The 16,826-nt window shown below is 47.0% G+C and overlaps 2 protein-coding genes across 4 annotated transcripts in view; one reads left to right on the top strand and one right to left on the bottom strand.

Annotated features, from left to right (window-relative positions):
• ACAP3 (ArfGAP with coiled-coil, ankyrin repeat and PH domains 3) overlaps nt 1-2,635 on the top strand; it is a 67,686-nt gene extending 65,051 nt beyond the window's left edge. For all 3 annotated transcript variants that reach the window (XM_030463784.1, XM_030463785.1, XM_030463786.1), the window contains one exon: nt 38-2,635. In XM_030463784.1, coding sequence (XP_030319644.1) covers nt 38-185 — 148 coding nt within the window. In that variant the 3' untranslated portion in view covers nt 186-2,635. The remainder of the gene's footprint in view (nt 1-37) is intronic.
• A 6,268-nt stretch (nt 2,636-8,903) lies between these two features.
• SCNN1D (sodium channel epithelial 1 delta subunit) lies at nt 8,904-16,562 on the bottom strand. The gene is made up of 12 exons (XM_008503706.2): nt 16,246-16,562; nt 15,209-15,461; nt 14,145-14,338; nt 13,586-13,689; nt 13,265-13,428; nt 12,583-12,681; nt 11,858-11,975; nt 11,513-11,591; nt 10,865-10,922; nt 10,058-10,113; nt 9,643-9,718; nt 8,904-9,357 (listed from the first exon to the last, which is right to left on the bottom strand). The coding sequence occupies exons 1-12, from the start codon at nt 16,560-16,562 to the stop codon at nt 8,959-8,961; spliced, it is 1,917 nt and encodes a 638-aa protein (XP_008501928.2). The 3' UTR covers nt 8,904-8,958.
• Nucleotides 16,563-16,826: the final 264 nt, after the last annotated feature.

Raw genomic sequence — 16,826 nt, forward strand, 5'->3', positions numbered from 1 at the left:
TAACCAAACCTTCTCTGCTTTCTCTGTTTCACTCTAGGCTGCGTCTGGCTCGGATGAACGAGGAGATGAGGGAAGCAGAGGGTCCCTTTGGACAACCAGGTCAATATCCCAGCAACAGCCCCACTGAGCTGCAGTACAGAAAGTGTATCCAGGAGTTCATCAGCCTTAACATAGATGAGTGTTAGTGACAACTCCCCCACCTCCCTTTGCTGTCTTGAAGTTGGGCTGAACTTCTAGAAGCCCCGAGAAGCCCCATCCTTGGTCTATTGGTATTTCTTGCAGACTGGTCTGGTTTTGATGCCTGCACGTCGAGGTTGAGATGCACATGGGGAAAGAAAAAGGGATCTTTCCTTCTAGCATTAAGTTCTCGTGCTTGACTACTGGATGGTTGATTTTGTTTAGCAGACTTCTGGGGCATAACCACAGACCATGGCGTGTGGACTTTGAGTGTGTGAAAAGTATGGGAGAGAAGTTTAGTATGTTAAAAAAAAAATCAAAAAAAAAAAAGGGAAAAGGAAAGAAAGAGAAGAAAAAGAAACTGTCTGGAGAAGCCCAGCAACACTACCATCAGATGGAGCTGGCTCTGCTGCAGTGTGGTTACCAGGCACCAAGTTCTCATCTGAAGAGTTTAAAAGGGATTCTGAGGTGGAGCCCTCTGACCAGCACTGTGCTCCCTTGAGGGGACTGCTGCAGCATCTGGGAGCTGCTGGGGGACTGCTTGGAAAACTAGAAGACAACCTCTGAGTCAGGAAGAGGCTGTTTGACAGGGCAGAGACATTTTGTTCTGGAAGGCAGATGGGAAGGGGTGGGATTGAGAGCCACTCCAGTTGCTCTCAGGACTCTACCAGCCACTTTCCCCCTTTTTTTTTTCCCTGGTGGTTAAGCTGCTCAAAGCCATAGCTCACCTGCTTCCTCATGATTCAACCTGCACGGTGCTGTGGAAGCAGCAGAGCTCATTTCTGGGAGGCTGGGAGAAGCTCTTCGCAGGCGATGGGCTTTGTGTCAGGGAAGAAAAGCCCTGGCCCCTCGTGCTGCTTGCACCACACACTCTGTCCTCGGGTCAGTTCCTTTCCTGCTGGATTTGGGTTTCTGCAGCATCTCTGTGAAGGAACCCTCTCCCTGCATGGGTTGTCCCTCTTGCTCTCCCCACACGTGCTGCACCCTCAGTAGGGCACTCATCAGTTGGCCCTCAACTCCAATGCCCAGCAGACTCTTCTGTTGGTTTCTTTCCTTTTTCTTGTGTTGTTCTTTGCTAGAGGGAGGGAACGTGTTTCTACCCAGAGCACTTTTTGTTGCTGTCTCTATGGTCTCTGCTAGGAGGATCATGCTACAGCAGTTCTACAGAGATGGGATCATGTCTCCTGTGGGCTTCTGGAGCGCATGTACCACTGGCAGGGAGGTCGGATGCCCAGCTGAGATGTGCTCCTGGCAGAGCCTCTTCAGAATGCCCTGAGCTGCCATGGACAGCAGAGTTTTTCAGGCTGGTGGCAGTCCACAGCTGGTGTTGAGCCTGCTTGGGCACCCAGGCTGCTGGCTCTGGGGTTGGGCCATTGTGCCTTACAGAGGGCTGGGGCTCAAGGAGATCCAGACCTCACAAGGAACCCAAGAATTTTAGGCAGAGCTCCCTGTTCTCCTGCATCACATCAGCAGGGATGCACGATCAATGGGTTTTCATCCAATACATGCTTGAGGACTTTCCATCCTTTTGCTGTTGTGTGGCTGCCCTTTAATGGATTAAACCTTCACAGGTTTGTTTCTATCAATGTAATTGCATCCTCAGATACTGAAACAACAGGGATCCAGCTCTTCACTCAAGGTACTGCCCTCAGACTGAACCAACAGCACTCAGTGTCCACCCACACATCTAAAAGTGGAACTCTAAGCTCCACTTATTGCAGAGTGTCCTCTTAGTTCCAGGCAGAGTCCTTAGGAAAGGGCTGCCCCACATTTTGCTGCAGCCAAACCACAGTTTTCTGCATGTGCAGTCTGGGTCCTGAAGTCCCTCTTTCTCTTGTAGCTTTCTCCTTCCTGTTCCCTTTGGAGCTTTGGGATACACAGTACCAGGTGCTGAGTCCTAATCTCAGTCCCAGTTCTGTTGTGAGTCTGAACTGAGCCCAGTGACTGTTGCTGGAGCTGCTGCAGATCAGCAGCGGTGCAAAATCTGGGCCTGGGGCTGCTTCTGTTTCCCTAATTACTAAACCATCTGCTTGCACCCCATCTTGGGAAACAAAATTAATGACTTGGCTCACGGGCCCTCTTATCATTGGCAGTGCCTTCCAGGGCATTGCCTCAACCCTCCACACCAGCAGAGTGCTGATGGGGCAGGGGTGGCTGTGCTGTGCCACCTCCAGCTCCCCCTTCTCAGCTCTGCAGGGCAGGGTTACAGAAGGTCACTACTTCCCCTTCTCACCAAGCTTCATCTTCTAGTCCTTTGCATTGGACTTCGTCTGCTTTCTGGTGAAAGTCATCTTAAATTCAAGTGGGCTTTTCCCCACTGAGCAGGGAGGTGCTTTCCTAGAAATGACCACACTGCCTGGAAGCTCTTGAAAGAGAAATAGACATTTCACTGCCATGGTCTTACTCTGCTGTGAATTTCAGCATGGTCATTGTCTAGCAATCCCTTTTTCCCCCTTTTTCCCCTTTTTCCTCTTTTTTCTCCCCTTTCCTTTCCCTCCTTCCCCTTTCCTTCCCCTTTCCTTCCCCTTTCCTTCCCCTTTCCTTCCCCTTTTCTCCCCCTTTTCTCCCCTCTTTTCCCCCCTCTTTTCCCCCCTCTTTTCCCCCCCTCTTTTCCCCCCTTTTCCCCCCTCTTTTCCCCCCTCTTTTCCCCCCTCTTTCCCCCCTTTCCCCTCTTTTCCCCCTCTTCCCCCATCTTTTCCCCCCTCTTTTCCCCCCTCTTTTCCCCCCTCTTTCCCCCCCCCTTTCCCCCCCTCTCCCCCCTTTTCCCCCCTCTTTTCCCCCCTCTTTTCCCCCCTCTTTTCCCCTATTTTCCCCTATTTTCCCCTATTTTTCCCCCTCTTTTTCCCCCTCTTTTCCCCCTCCTTTTCCCCCTCTTCTCCCCCTTTTCCCCTCTTTTCCCCCCTTTTCCCCCTTCCCCCTTTTCCCCCCCGTTTTTCCCCCCTTTTTCCCCTCCTTTTCCCCCTCTTTCCCCCCTTTCCCCCTTTTCCCCCCCTTTTACCCCCTTTCCCCCTTTTCCCCCCCTTTTCCCCCCTTTTCCCCCTTTTCCCCCCTTTTTCCCCCTCTTTTCCCCCTCTTCTTTCCCTCTTTTTCCCTCTTTTTCCCCCTCTTTCCCTCTTTCTTTCCCTCTTTTTCCCCCTCTTTCTTTCCCTCTTTCTTTCCCTCTTTCTTTCCCTCTTTCTTTCCCCTCTTTCTTTCCCTCTTTCTTTCCCCTCTTTCTTTCCCTCTTTCTTTCCCTCTTTCTTTCCCTCTTTCTTTCCCTCTTTCTTTCCCTCTTTCTTTCCCTCTTTCTTTCCCTTTTTTTCCCCCACATACACAGCAATTTAAAACACCCCAGTTGGTTTTCCAGCTCTTTCTGAGAAGTTAAAATAGGACGCCCTTCTTCCCCTAAGCTGAGGAGAACTGGAGATGTGGCTTCCACCTGGGGTCGTTTTATTTCACACTCAGCATTCGTGGCTCATGAGAAGAAGACAAACCAGGGACAGTTTGGTCCATTGAAGCTCAGCCTCACTGCTGGAATCCATGAAGTTACAGCCTGTGTAAATACTGGTGCAAAAAGCAGTGTCTTGCAAGACAATTTGATCTATTTAACATGTATTGGTACTTTATTTAGATTCAATGTATAAAGCAACTTTGTGCACTTTTCCTACATACAGTATTGGGGGGGTTATGTTCTTTTGTTATGGATTTTGTTATGTGCTGTCTTTTTTAATCAGTGAACTTGTTAAGTATTTAATTTATTATTGATGTGCCCAGAGGACTAGTGCAATTTTTATTCAATACAGTTTGTCTGTATTTAATTGTCAGGATTATTTTTTTTTTGTAGCATTATTAGGGAATATTTTTCAAAACCTGCCTTCTTCCCCCCCCAGATTCTCCTTTCTTCTCTCCCCTCTTCCTTTTCTGTTTTCATTCTACAGATCCTGAGGCCATGAAATGCCCCTGGTCTCAGATCTGATGAAACACTTTAGTGCATACTGCAGGTTCTAAACAAAAAAGGTTCTCCAGGAAAACAAATGCTGAGGAGGCACTTCTTGGTATTTTCTGTGTTTATTTGATTCTTTTTTTTGGTCGGGGTGTACATGTGGGTGTTTGTGTTTAGAGCTTTGGAGGGGAGAGTGGGGAAGCTGTACAGAAACTTTGTTTTCAGCAAAGAGTGGATAGTGAACAGTTGGGGGCTTTTTTTCCTTCTTCAAATACAGCTGCATTCGTGTTGTAAAATCTCCTTTGCTCTATTTAATGCCAAAACTACTCTTTTTTTTTTTCCTTTTTTTTCTTTTTTTTTCTTTTTTCCATTCTTCCTTTCTTTTCTAAGAGTGCATGTGTTACCTACATGACAGTAACTTGGTTGCAACCACAGTTAACATGAGGAGCTTTGCCTTTGTCTAGAAAGCAACATGCCAGGCTTGCCAAAACTGAGATGGACCCGAGCTGGTGCCTCAGCAATGCAGGTTCCATCACCTTTTGAGTTTCTGAGATCTGGGTGAATATTTATACACCAGTCCAAGCTTTTATTTGACTCCACCCAACCCCTGGAACCAAGTGCCTGGACAGACAGTCTAGGTTTGAATCTTTGGAGTCTGCCACATGCCTCTCATTCCAAATGGGATGAGTTCAGGTTGTGCTGGCAACTTGAAATGATTCCTTCTGTGTTCCTTTTGCACGAGTCACCCAGGGAAAACTCAGGTTGTTTTTATATTGTTGTCTCTGAGATGGTCTCTGCAACGTGGAATTTCTTTGAGCAGAAACCATGGGATTGGGAGTATTTGTCTTTAAAGAAAAAGACTTGACAAGCTGAGGCTGCAATCAGCATAAAAATAGATCAGTAACATCTCAGAGCAGCAGAAACATCCAATATTTATGCAAGAGAAACCCAGGACCTCCTAAAGAAATGCACTGATTAACTTCTTGCCCAGTGGCCATGGCACAGCTGCTGTCAGAGCTGCTGCTCCTCTGGCCCTGGCCCACTGCTCTCTCCTCACTGCCCGAGCATCACTGCTTTCAACCAAAGACAAACCAGGAGGAAGGGATGAAATGGTTTTAAATAAAATTATATTAGCCCAGAGGTGAACTGATGGCAAAGGTCAAGGTCTGTGTGAGTGCATCTGTGTGAGTGAGTGTGGGTGCTGTTAGCTGGAGAAGAGCACGTGGGGAAGAAATGACCAAGCAGGAGAAGGGAGAGCAGGAGTGCTGGAGAAACAAGGTGGTTTTGGAATCCCAAGCTAGAGAGTGCTGTTTCCATAGGAATGTTTCATCTCGGGTTGGTTTCTCAGCCAATTTGGGCTAGGGCAGGTCTGTCCCTTTGGAGCTGAACATCTGTGCTGTGTTTGCAGGAAGAGTTATTGAACAGAGATAGAGGTGAGGGTTGTTTCCAGGAGGAGGACCACACGTGAAGCAGTTGAGGTGAAATGGAGAGGCTGAAGCAGAACATTTGCTCCACAAACCCCCTTGGCACTCAGCAGCTTCCTTGCAGAGTGGTCCCCAAGGAGCACATTTGGCCAGGATGTCCTTGTGCTCCAGCAGGTGATGGAGGGGGACAGGCAGGTGGCTGCCCTAGGTTGTTGATGGACTGTAGCCCTGTCGTAGTTGACTTCCATCCAGCACCTCTCTCCAGCAGCACAGGAAGGTTAGGGTGGCCTCCCAAGGCCTGCCCTGACTTCTGGAGGGCTGCATGGGCTGACGCAGCCCTGCCTGTCTACAGCTTCTCAACCTTCCTACCAAAACAGCACCTAGAGAAGTTCTTTAGCCAGGTCCAAGGTGCCAGGGGTGGTGGGTGAAGGTGGCTCTGTCCTACCTGGCATGGCTGGGCCCTTGCTGTAAATATGCTGTAACTTACTAACCTCCTTCACTTGCCTGCTTCCAGATTGACTTTGTAACACGTTTTTTAATCCCCCCTTTCCCCACACAGCCTATGCTGACTGTAACTATGGCACCAGATACTCTTGGTGTTATCTTTGTACAATTTTAAAACTGTTGCTGTGAGTGTCTGCCTTTTTTTCCCCTTCCCCTTCCTTCTATTGTCTCTTGAAACACTGTTAATAAAAATCTAGATAAACTCCTAACCTCCTTCTTCTTTGGCTTGATTTATTGAGGTAGGGTGTCTTGCCTTGCTGCCTGCATTAACTGGATGTAGAAAAACATCCCCCTTATAACCTCTTCTCTGCAACTCACAGCTTGAATTTTAAGGCGGTGAATAGACTGGAATGCCACAGAAATAAATACTCTGCCTTTCTTTTTTGGGTAACTGTGACACTGTCTTGTGATAATGTGATTTCAGGGTGCTCTGGAAGAAGGCTGGGGTGGAGGGGACAGGCTCAGATCACCCTGCCCCCCCCGGCCCCTCTCCCTGTTCATCTTTCTTCAGAGTACCTGGAACAGTTACTGCTTGAGCTGTTCTGAGCTCTGCTGCTGGCTGTCCTGTGACAGGAGACCTTGCACTAGATGAAAGTATCAACCTTCTGCACATGGACTACCTCTGACAGTGCAATCCTTCCCCTGGGGTTTCTCTCATCCTGCGTGTGTGTGACAGAAAAATAAAAGAAAGACAACCCTGCCCTTGTGATTTCTGTCTTATTTGGCACACAAAACCAGTGAAGAAAACCAAACAGTGCAATAACCTCTGTTTTCCTCTGGAGAGACAAACATCCAGGTGATGAAGCCAGGCAGGCTCCTGGAGGTGTTCAATAGGAAGGAAATTGGGTGCATTACAGTTGTATTGAAATCCACACAGATTTCTCCATTCGTTTTGGTTCTAGATTCACAAGCCAGCACAGCACTTCCACATGAGGTTAATGGGAGTCACAGCTTGCCTAGAAACTTCCCAGCTGGGAGTAAAAACAGCCTGGCCCCTGTAGCAAGGAGCTGGGATCTCCATGGCATCCCTGTGTGCTTCAGTGTAAGAGGGAGCTGTGCCTCACTATTTGCTCCAGAGTGGAAATGCACTGCTCAGGTGGCAGGAGCTGCAAAAAGGACAGGTAACCCAAGGAAAAATCTGTGGGCCTGATTTCTCAACTGCAGCAGGCTACAGGAATGTTCTGTGACAGCTGTTACATTCAACATCAGTCCCCACCCTCAGAGGTCTCTCTAAGCTACCTTCAAACTGAGTACTTAGACCTCCACTAGCTTAGAAAACCATTATTTTATTCTACTAAAAGCAGCACAAGTGGGGTTGAAACATTTTCCTCCTTGTCTCCCTGCCACAGTGAATGCCAGAGGCTTCTGCTCTTCCAGTCTTTGTCTCCATCCTACCAAGAGCTGCTCCCTGCCCACTCCCACACTTGCCTGCTAGGGCAGCTCCTCCTTTACAATACCCCTGGGCTCCTCCTTGGGGCTGCACCCAAGCCCATGCTCCTGCTCACAGAGTCCTCTATTGCCACATCCTCCCCCTTCCAAATCTGACCACGGGACCATGCATTGCCTCTGCACTCATCTGTCCCCAAATTGGCTCCTTCTGGAAATTATATTACAGGGAGCAGAATTCTGCAGAGGTTTTTATTGAGTATTGGGACCAGTATAAAGATTCTTGCTTTTTTTTTTTTTTTCAGCTCACTTTTAGCCTTCCTGTTTAGTCTCACTGGCAACTGGGAATGTGTTTCCCAGTGCAGAAGACACAGAGAAAGGGCTGGATCACCCACTGCAATGAAGCAGAGCTCATTTGGTTTGGGCTTCATCTCTGTAGGTTCTTCTTGTACATGAACAAAACAAAAACCAAGCAAAAAAACCCCAGGCAAATCAAGTGTGACATTTTGAAAAAGACATTTCCAGAGCCAGCACTTAGAATTAGCAATAAGGCACTAACAAAATACTGGTTGAAGGCAAAACAAAGCCAAATTACACCCCCCAGCCACTGTCTGCCTTCAGAGCATTTTATTATTCTTTAAAAGTTACAAAAAAATTATTTCTTCTCAAATCTTCTTTTCTACAGAAAGTCACAAACATGATCCTGACAGAGTAAAATGCTCCTGTGCAAATAGCATCAAAAATAAATGTGTACACACTTCTGTACACACAAGTTACTGTCAAATATTAACATTAAACCATCTCTTATTTATAAATGGACTGCAACAAAAACGCAGCATTGTTTTAACCTTCTAAATAAATCAGATGCTTTGTCTGTGCCATCAAGAAGTTACTGACCCCATCCCTTCTCTTACCTTTCCTCCAGGATAGCAAGTCTCCTTTAAAGTACACTGGGGCAAGTCTCAAAGCATCTCAGCAGCAGCATTCTGAGCATGGTCCACAAAATGCAACAGGAAGAGGTCAAGGATTGAGGTGTCTTGGAAGCAAAGCTGTGACCAGAGCCATCTCCTGGTATGTGACACATTCTCTGTCACCCTCCAGGCAAAAGGGAGGGCTCCTCAGCCTTCACTGAGAATACTTCCATGGCCAGCCTCTGGAGTACAGTAGTGAAATGTAGATGGGCCTGTCTGAAGCCACAGGCTGATTTCTTCACCAGGGTTTAAAAGCTTTTAGCTATAAATAGGCTTTTATGAGGACTCTATCTGGTTTTTTCACATGGGAGGACAGTCCCAGGAGCAGAATACCAGTTGCCCCCCTCCAGACACTCACCAGGGACAGAAGAGCATTGCATGATGCCTGGATGGGTTAATAATGAACTTGGAATTGCTGGAGAAGGATGGCCAAGCTCAGCTGCCTGGTGTTTAGGTGCTCACAGGTGGTGGGTCTGGAATATTCCAGTTTGCAACCTTCCTGCCAGCACCTGAGGGAGCAGCAACAGAGTTTCAAGCCTCCCACTTCTCTGTGCACACAAACTCATCCTTAGTGTCAGTTCCCTTCCAAAGCACTGTCCTTTGTGTTTCTAAATCCATTAAGCACCACATCTGGGCAAAGCTCTGACATTTCCAATTTGCTGGAGAGTGGGTGAAGATGCAGATCACTGTGAGCCATGGCAATAGTCACTCCAGAAGGGTGAGTGTGAGCAGAAACAGCTCCTTTTCCAGCTTCTTCTTGCACAACTCGGTAGTTTTCCAGGGTCAAGCTGACACTGGGGATGGGGGGAGTGTGAGCAACTGTCAAGGTCTTTGCTCTGAGCCTTTGGTAGCAGAAAAGGAGAGACAAGACCAGGGTATCAATCAGCAGCTCAAACATTTCAACTACAGACAAGACTGAGGATCCAAACCAGAGGCTCCACTGGCTTCCCATGCTGGACAGAAGCAAGTTCTCCTGCAGAAAGAATCAAAGGGGGGAAGGGAAAAGGGGGAAGGTGTTTAGCACATACAGCAGAGCTCAGGGCACATGAAATGACTGCATCTCACCAACAGGTCAGCCAGCTGCTGACCATCTGGGGACTCATTTTGTGGGACTGAGTAAAATGTGAAAAAATTCGAGTTCTTCTTTAAGAATTACAAACCCATCCCTTCTCAGGGGCTATAAATAATCCTCCCTCCAACTCCCAGAGCACACCATAACAGGTAACACCTGTGTCTGGGCTGATGCAGTGCAACCTACTGAGAGTAAAGGAGATTCATTCACAGCCTGGTAGTTGAGTTGCTGGTAGAAGATGGTCACCTTGGCAATATCCTTCCTGCATGAGAGAAAGGGAGCAGTTACCAACTGTGTGTCCACACCTGGTCATTCAGCTGGTGGAAGGTACTTCTGGTGTTTTGGTCTTGATTTTTGCATGCTGATTGCTGGGCATGAGGTTTTGTCACTCACTCAAGCTTTCCTCCTAAGAGTGTTTACCATGAGCTTCAAAAAAGCTTACAAAGTGAGTGACAGTGCTGTGGGAAAAGAGGGGGCATTTATTGGATGACCCTACACATTTTTCTTTTGTCCTCCCTTTCCAGTCCAACTTCTACACATTCTGCAAGGATGTAGAGTTCAGGAATGGTTTTAGCAGGGGTACCTTCTGGCTGTGACTAACCTGTGGCTGGTGGAGTTGTATCCATTCTGATGCCTTAAAGCCTGGCGGATCCAGTCCTGCAGCAGAGACATGGTGTTAATGGCAAGCCCTGGCTTCTGAGTTCTGGTGTGCTTAAGCTTTTGTAGGTGTAGATTTCATAAGCAATTACATGGCTATTGTGAATAATAAAAAAGGAGGTAATGGATTTGTTTGTGATATAGAGTGATGCTACCAGGCAGAAGCTGTATTTGCCAGAGTAGAAAGGAAACACATACTGCTACTTCTGGTTCTTAAGCTATACATTTAATGGCAACCCCACTAAAGATTTCCACTTTGAAAATGTTATTGGTTGCATTTACATCTCATGATCACCTATTTCACATCAATTAATCACAGGTCATACAGCCTGAATGCTCATCGAACATGAGAAATGGCAAGAGGTCAGCTGTTGACTCATGAGAGTTTCCATTGCAGCCCTGCAGCACCTCACAAACAGTAATGAATGAGTAGTTACACCACAACACCCACTAGGAGCAGAAAGTCATTAACACCACTTTGTAGGTGGGAACAAAGGCAGGGAGGTGAATTGCTTAAGGTCACAAGGAAGTTTGGATTAGAACTGGAACTGAATGTACCTCTCCAGCATCTCAGTCTGGCATCTTAATTACAGGGTCGTTCCCTTGGGCCCAGGTTTTGGACCTGTTTGCTTTATTTGCCTCTTTCATTGCTGCTGCCCAAGTCATTGCTTTCACCATTAATTTTAATGTTCCCACAGCCAGGGGACAGGCAGTGTCCCCTCTAAACCCAGCAGCTGTCTCCATGGACTACCTGGGACTTCGCTGATGGCCATTTCGCTGTCCCAGCAGACACCTTGTACAGTGATTCCCTGACAAGATAAAAATGGAGATTATGATCACTCTGACTCCTGGCCTTTAAAAGGGAACACATGAAGCAGTTTAACAATGCTAACAACTGTTCCAGGGACAGCTCCTGACAACCTTGGCAAAAGCTTTTTAAGTCAGCTTTAAAAGTAAAAGCTGAATACTGTTCAGGTCAGGAGGAAGACCAGAAAGGTTACAAAATCCTGACAACTTTTCTTTCATGCATTCAAAGCAAAAAAAATTAAGACTTTGCTTTAAAATTACATCTTTGCAATTTGAAATTGACCTACAGTAAAAAAAAGATGAACCCAGAGAGTAATAGAGATTGAAAAAGGACACAGTTCAGTTTGGGCTTAATAAACATTGCAGTGTGATGAAAACAATTCCCCCTCTCTATCAGCCACACATCAAGTTCTTATTTATTCTGTCTAATGTTTTTTGCCTCTCTCAGCACTGGGGTTCAAACATCAACCTGAAACTTCTGTCTCAGATAAAGCTGAAATTCAGTTGCCCTGTAATTTAAGTTGCCTACATTTCTCCTGGTGTAATTTGCCTTTGCAACTGTCACTTTCTGTGCTCTAGTTTTGTGACCTACCGGCAAGGCTTGGGGCACTGGTCAAAACAATTCAGGTGATGATTTCTGAGCCTGTTGTACAGCTGGTAAAAGCAGTGACCTGAGGAAAGAAAGGGAAGAACAGACTCAGAGATGGTCCCTCAGGGAATGAAAGCTACCTTAATGCCCTCAATAAAGGGGTGCTTGATGTCATTGAGGGTTTTTTTATGCACTGATTTGAAGTCTGTGCAAAGACACAGGAAAGTGTTTGCCACCTGGCTGGGTTCAGGGATGGGAGTGAAGGGTCTGAGCAGAGAGCAGGCAAGAAGAGCAGCAGCCTAAAGAAGTCATGTCCCCAGGGAGAGGACAGCAGTCTTTTGCTCTTACCCCAGGCAGGCTGCTTGTTGTAGTCACAGTACTCAGCCCCGGGAGGCAGGGGGTAGTAGTAATAACCACAGCCACACTCCTGAACCATGATGTGCTGAAAGCAGGAATGTAAACAAGCCTGGAAACCAAAAACACCAAAGGTTGGATGAGCTGGAAATTCTCTTAGTGCCCAAATCTTCAGGCTGTGGCATGCAGCTGCCAGGAGACAGGGTACAGATTTTATTACTGCACAAAGACACCAGCCATTCCTGGAGCATGATGATGGGAAAGGTTTTCACTTTCTGTTCCTCAGCTGTACCTCTGGCAACAGGATAGAATTCAGAGACAGAACTCTCCCCAGCTCCCTTTTTCATTATGCCCACTACCAGTCAAGTAGCCCAAACATCTCTAGCCAGGAGCAACTGCTTACACAAATGAAGACCTGATGGCCCAGAGATGTCCTACCAGAACAGCCCAGCTGTCCAGCCCAACTGGCTGCCTGATCTCTTTTGTGTTAAATGGAGGGATGAGCCCCAGTGGCTGGGACACTGAGTGTGCCCCCCTCCCTAAAGCAGATGCCAGATACTGACACCCTGTTTGTGAATCCTGAACACCCTGAATCTCTCTGTTCTCTCCTTCAGTAACCCTGGTGATTTGTAAAAGCTCTCTGGAGAGGAAGATGGGACTTCTTTGCTATTCACCCATTCCAAATAAGCCAGGTCCTCAGCCAGCCTCTCTGACCATACCTGCAGGGTGTAGGAGTTGTTGTAGAGGAGCTTAACATTCACATCATCACCATTAGTTGTACATTTCCCATAATTGCCACCCAGGCGATTCACCTCATCCTGTGGAGACAGAAAAGAGGCCTGAGTGATTAGGATCTTTAATTGGCTCCAGCCATCACCTTCTACACTTCACTGCAGGGAGCATCATGTAAAGGAGAGGAAGTTGTAGTAATACCCAAGTAATAATAATACAATATGGCTGCACCAGAACCAGTAACAGCAAAGAGAGAGCAGAGGGGTCAGTGGTCAGTCCCAGTCGTTCAGCTGACAAGCAGTTAAACCCTCAAAATAATTAAATCTCTTCTGGATGTTTATTCTTAGCCTCAGAGACACAAGCAGCTCCCTGTGTAGAGCTGGAACATGGTGGAAGAGGTGGAAGAGCCTCAGCTTAATACAAATCATCCCCCAACGCTCTGAGAGCCAAAAGGCCATCTGCACCTTGGCAATAGTTTTGTTTTACCCAGGAGAAGATGAGGACGTTCTTTAATGTCTCTTTAATCTCTTTAGACAGAAGGGGTTTGCATGAACACACAGGCATGGTCAAGAAGTGACCACAAGTTGAGTGAGTCAGGCTCAGTGTTCAGCTCCTCATAGCTTTCTGCAATCAGGAGAAGAAACTTATGCTTTGGAGCAAGTGGCCAACCTGCTGGATGCCTATGGTGGTTGCAATGCCTGGTCTGATGTCAAAGCCTTCATGCTCAAGGAATGGTGTCTGGTTGTGGTTGTGGATCATCACTTTCACACCTGCTACTGTAGACAGGAGTGGGATGTGGTCCTTCTGCTCTGCCCTCAGGATAAGGGAAAGTCCTACAAACCCAAGAAAAGGGAAGCATAAACCAGCTTGGTTTGGAGCAAAACAGGAACACCACCAAGTCTTGAATTCTCAGCTCTGATCAAATTTCTGGTGCACTTAACCCATAGCCAGGTTTAGATTTTCTGCCACCCCCTTTGCCAGATAACATACCATAAGGGATTCCTGGTTTGGTAGCTGTCCAAAAAGGGTCTGTCCCCTTGCTGTTAAAGGTATAGCAGCTTCCAAAGACTGGGTGGTGAAAGTGAACATAGTCACTGAAATCAAGAGATTTTGAGAGATTTTAACAACGAGTACAGCAACATCTTTACTTCTATCTAGAGGATAAGCAAAAAGGGCCATGGGATATCTGAGGATTCCTGCTCCTTCCCTCCTGTGCAGATGGACATTCATAATTTCCCACTCAACACAGTCAGTACAGCTTGGTACCACAAAAGATTTAATTTCTGCTGGATTTGTCTTGGATTTCTTTGACACCCAAGACACTAACTCACCATCACAGAGGTAAGGCATGGCAGATGTTATTTTTTAGGTCCCTAGCCCCAAGAACTGATCATGAAAGATTGTTCTTGCTTTCAGTCAGATCTCCAGCATGGACCAAGCCTGGCAGTATGCTGGGAAGTGCACTGCCTGGAACTGTAGGCTCACTTTCACTCACCCAAGTCCTCAAGTTCTGCTGAAATCACAATCAATGTCTCAAGAACTAACACACCTGGGTCTGCAGGGCTCCCCATCATACTGACAGGAGTAGACCATGTCTTCTATTTGCTCCTCATGATCAGAAATGTTGATGATAACTGGTAGCTGGGACATGATATTCATGTAGTGAAACCTGTACCATTCAAGAATGGCACCCATCCCAGATGAATAGGTCTTGTAGAAGCAATTCCCACCTGTGGCATTGCACTGGAAGAGAGGAAGAGAGGGAGCCATTCAGCACAACCAAGACATGCCAGCTGAAGGGTAACAGAGATGAGGGGGTAGTGGCAGTACTGGATACAGGGGAAGTGTGTCATTTGTATTATTATCACCTGCCAAGTCTAGATGTTTGGTGTATTTTTAAAAAGAGGTACAATGATTCCCACAGCCTGCTGCTGACCTTCTCTACTGAATCTGTCATTCTCAGAAGGACTTTACAGGTGGGTGGGCTGTGTAAGATCATGGATGTTGCTGTTCTTTCACTTCACAAGAACTCTGGCAATCAGCATAAATTGTTAGAGGCAGGGATGGACTCTCCTAAACCATCCTCCATTACACAGCACTGAAAATAACTGCTTTTGCCCAGTCATTTTTTTGAATGTATCTTTGTCAGGGCCCTGAGTGCACAGATATGCCTTAACAACCCTGAGCAGCCTCACCTGGGGGGTCTCCACCCACACCCTCTTCCCATGGACCCAGGAGCTTATTTAAACTCAGACAAGGAGCATCAGCTTCTCTTGATTTGCTGTAGGGCTGCTGCTATTCTTCTGCCTCACTGTGGGCTCTACTGACCATCTGGAATGATTCTGTGGCTTCAGCTTGAATCTGCCTGATGAACTGGACTCCTGGTTGGACCTGGCCACCACCCGTGAGCTTCCTCTGCTCAGGTACTGTGGGATGGGTGGACTTTTGATGATCTTCGAGGTCTTTTTCCAACCTTAATGATTCTGTGGTTCTATGGGTGACTGTCCTACCCTGCTGGCAGGCTCCCCCTCAGTCCCTACCCCTTAGGGAGCAGCAGCCCCTGCTGCTTGTACCTGTAGGCAGGTGACCATCTCAAAGAGGATGCATGCTTACCAGCCTGAAGCCCACGCTGGAAGGCTTCTTCCCTGACATGTTAGTGTGGTCAGGCATTCTCAAGAGGGAGAAGTTTTGGCTCAGCTTGAAGCTGGATCTGCTGAGGTTGCCTATGCTTGACAAGTCTTTGACGTGGAGGTTTTTCTCATTGGTGTGGGACAGGCTGGCAGAGGTGTTGATGCCATACAAAAAAGCGATAGATTCCTCTGCCATGAGATCCAGCTGAGCCAAGTGCCCACTGACCCTTTCAAATCTGCAAGGAACAGAGAGATGAGCTCTTTGTGAACATTTCTGTCGGCCTAAAGCACTTTTACTTTAATGTACCCTCCCCAGTATCTCTGGAAAGGCTCCTGCTCTCTGCAGACCTTGGTGTCTGTGAGAAAAGCCAGTGGTAATGGTGTAGGAAATTCAGGATCTGAATTCCATTGCTGGATCTTCCACTGGAAACCTCAGAACTTGTAGCCATACAGCATCAACTGCACAGAGTGGCCACCTTATCAGGCAATTATTCTGAGGAAATGACATAATTCCTTTCCTATGGCATTTATCAAGAGGTGACAACTCTTGATAACCTCTTGCCATTGTGGTGTGAGCCTTATTGGACAAGCTGACTCACAAAGGCTTCCACAGAATTGATAATGTTTCATGAAATCCATTCTGGGGTATGGAAACCTAAGCAGAATCAGCTGTAGGATGCCCCATTCCAGAGATCTGTAGTTCAGTTAGGGAAGACTACACAGAGCAGCCATGTTTTACAGGGAAAGGCTGTGTATATCAGAGCACATTAGTCAGCAGCTGGAAGAGAGACATGAGGTAGAGTTCCCTCTATCCTGACTCAGAACATGCTACATGCTGTTGCACAATTCCCAACAAGATCTTGTCTGCAAACCAGTTTGGAAATAACAATAGTCCCCTTCCACCTCTGTGAGGCAGAGTGGCTTCCCTCTACCTTCAGCTTCCTTCAGACTGCAGGCAAGAGGACTCCTCCTGAACCCCTGTGACTCTGCAGACAAGTCCAAGGAGACAGCACAGCTTACCTGTAGGGGTCCAGGTTGCAGATGGTAATTGCTGGAAACATCTTGGGTTCTGAATGCATGGACATGGTCAGGACTACAGGGTAGGCCCAGTACTGGCTGAACATGAGTGCAAACTGCCAGTATAACATACCAAAGCTGGCAAGTAAAAGCAGTGTCCAAAAAGCTGTTTTCATCCTGTTGCTGTCTGAGCATACCAGGCGAATGGTACCGTGGATGGTTGTGTTCTTGCAGAAGAACTCAAACATTTCCTTAAAGGAATCATAAAACTCAATCAAGCCTTCTTTCTTCTCTTCTTCTCTTGCCACTTCCTGTTCCATGTTCTAAGTCTGTTTCTGTTCAATAAAAAAGGGAAAATAATCTTAGTAGCTTGTTAGAAAGACCAGAGCCATTCTATGGACTCTTCCTAATTGGGCATCAATGAGTTTGTTGTTAGCAAAAGCTGAAAATCACTGACAGCTGACAGTCACCTGGACACCAGGAAGTAGCAAAAAGGTCAGTGTTCTGCATGCTGGTGCCAAAGCCAGGGTTCCATCACACCATGACTCCTCTGCTCCTCTCTGCATGCAAAGTTCAAGTGAGTA

The sequence above is a fragment of the Calypte anna genome, chromosome 21 (assembly GCF_003957555.1).
Source record: "Calypte anna isolate BGI_N300 chromosome 21, bCalAnn1_v1.p, whole genome shotgun sequence".
Lineage (NCBI taxonomy): Eukaryota > Metazoa > Chordata > Aves > Apodiformes > Trochilidae > Calypte > Calypte anna.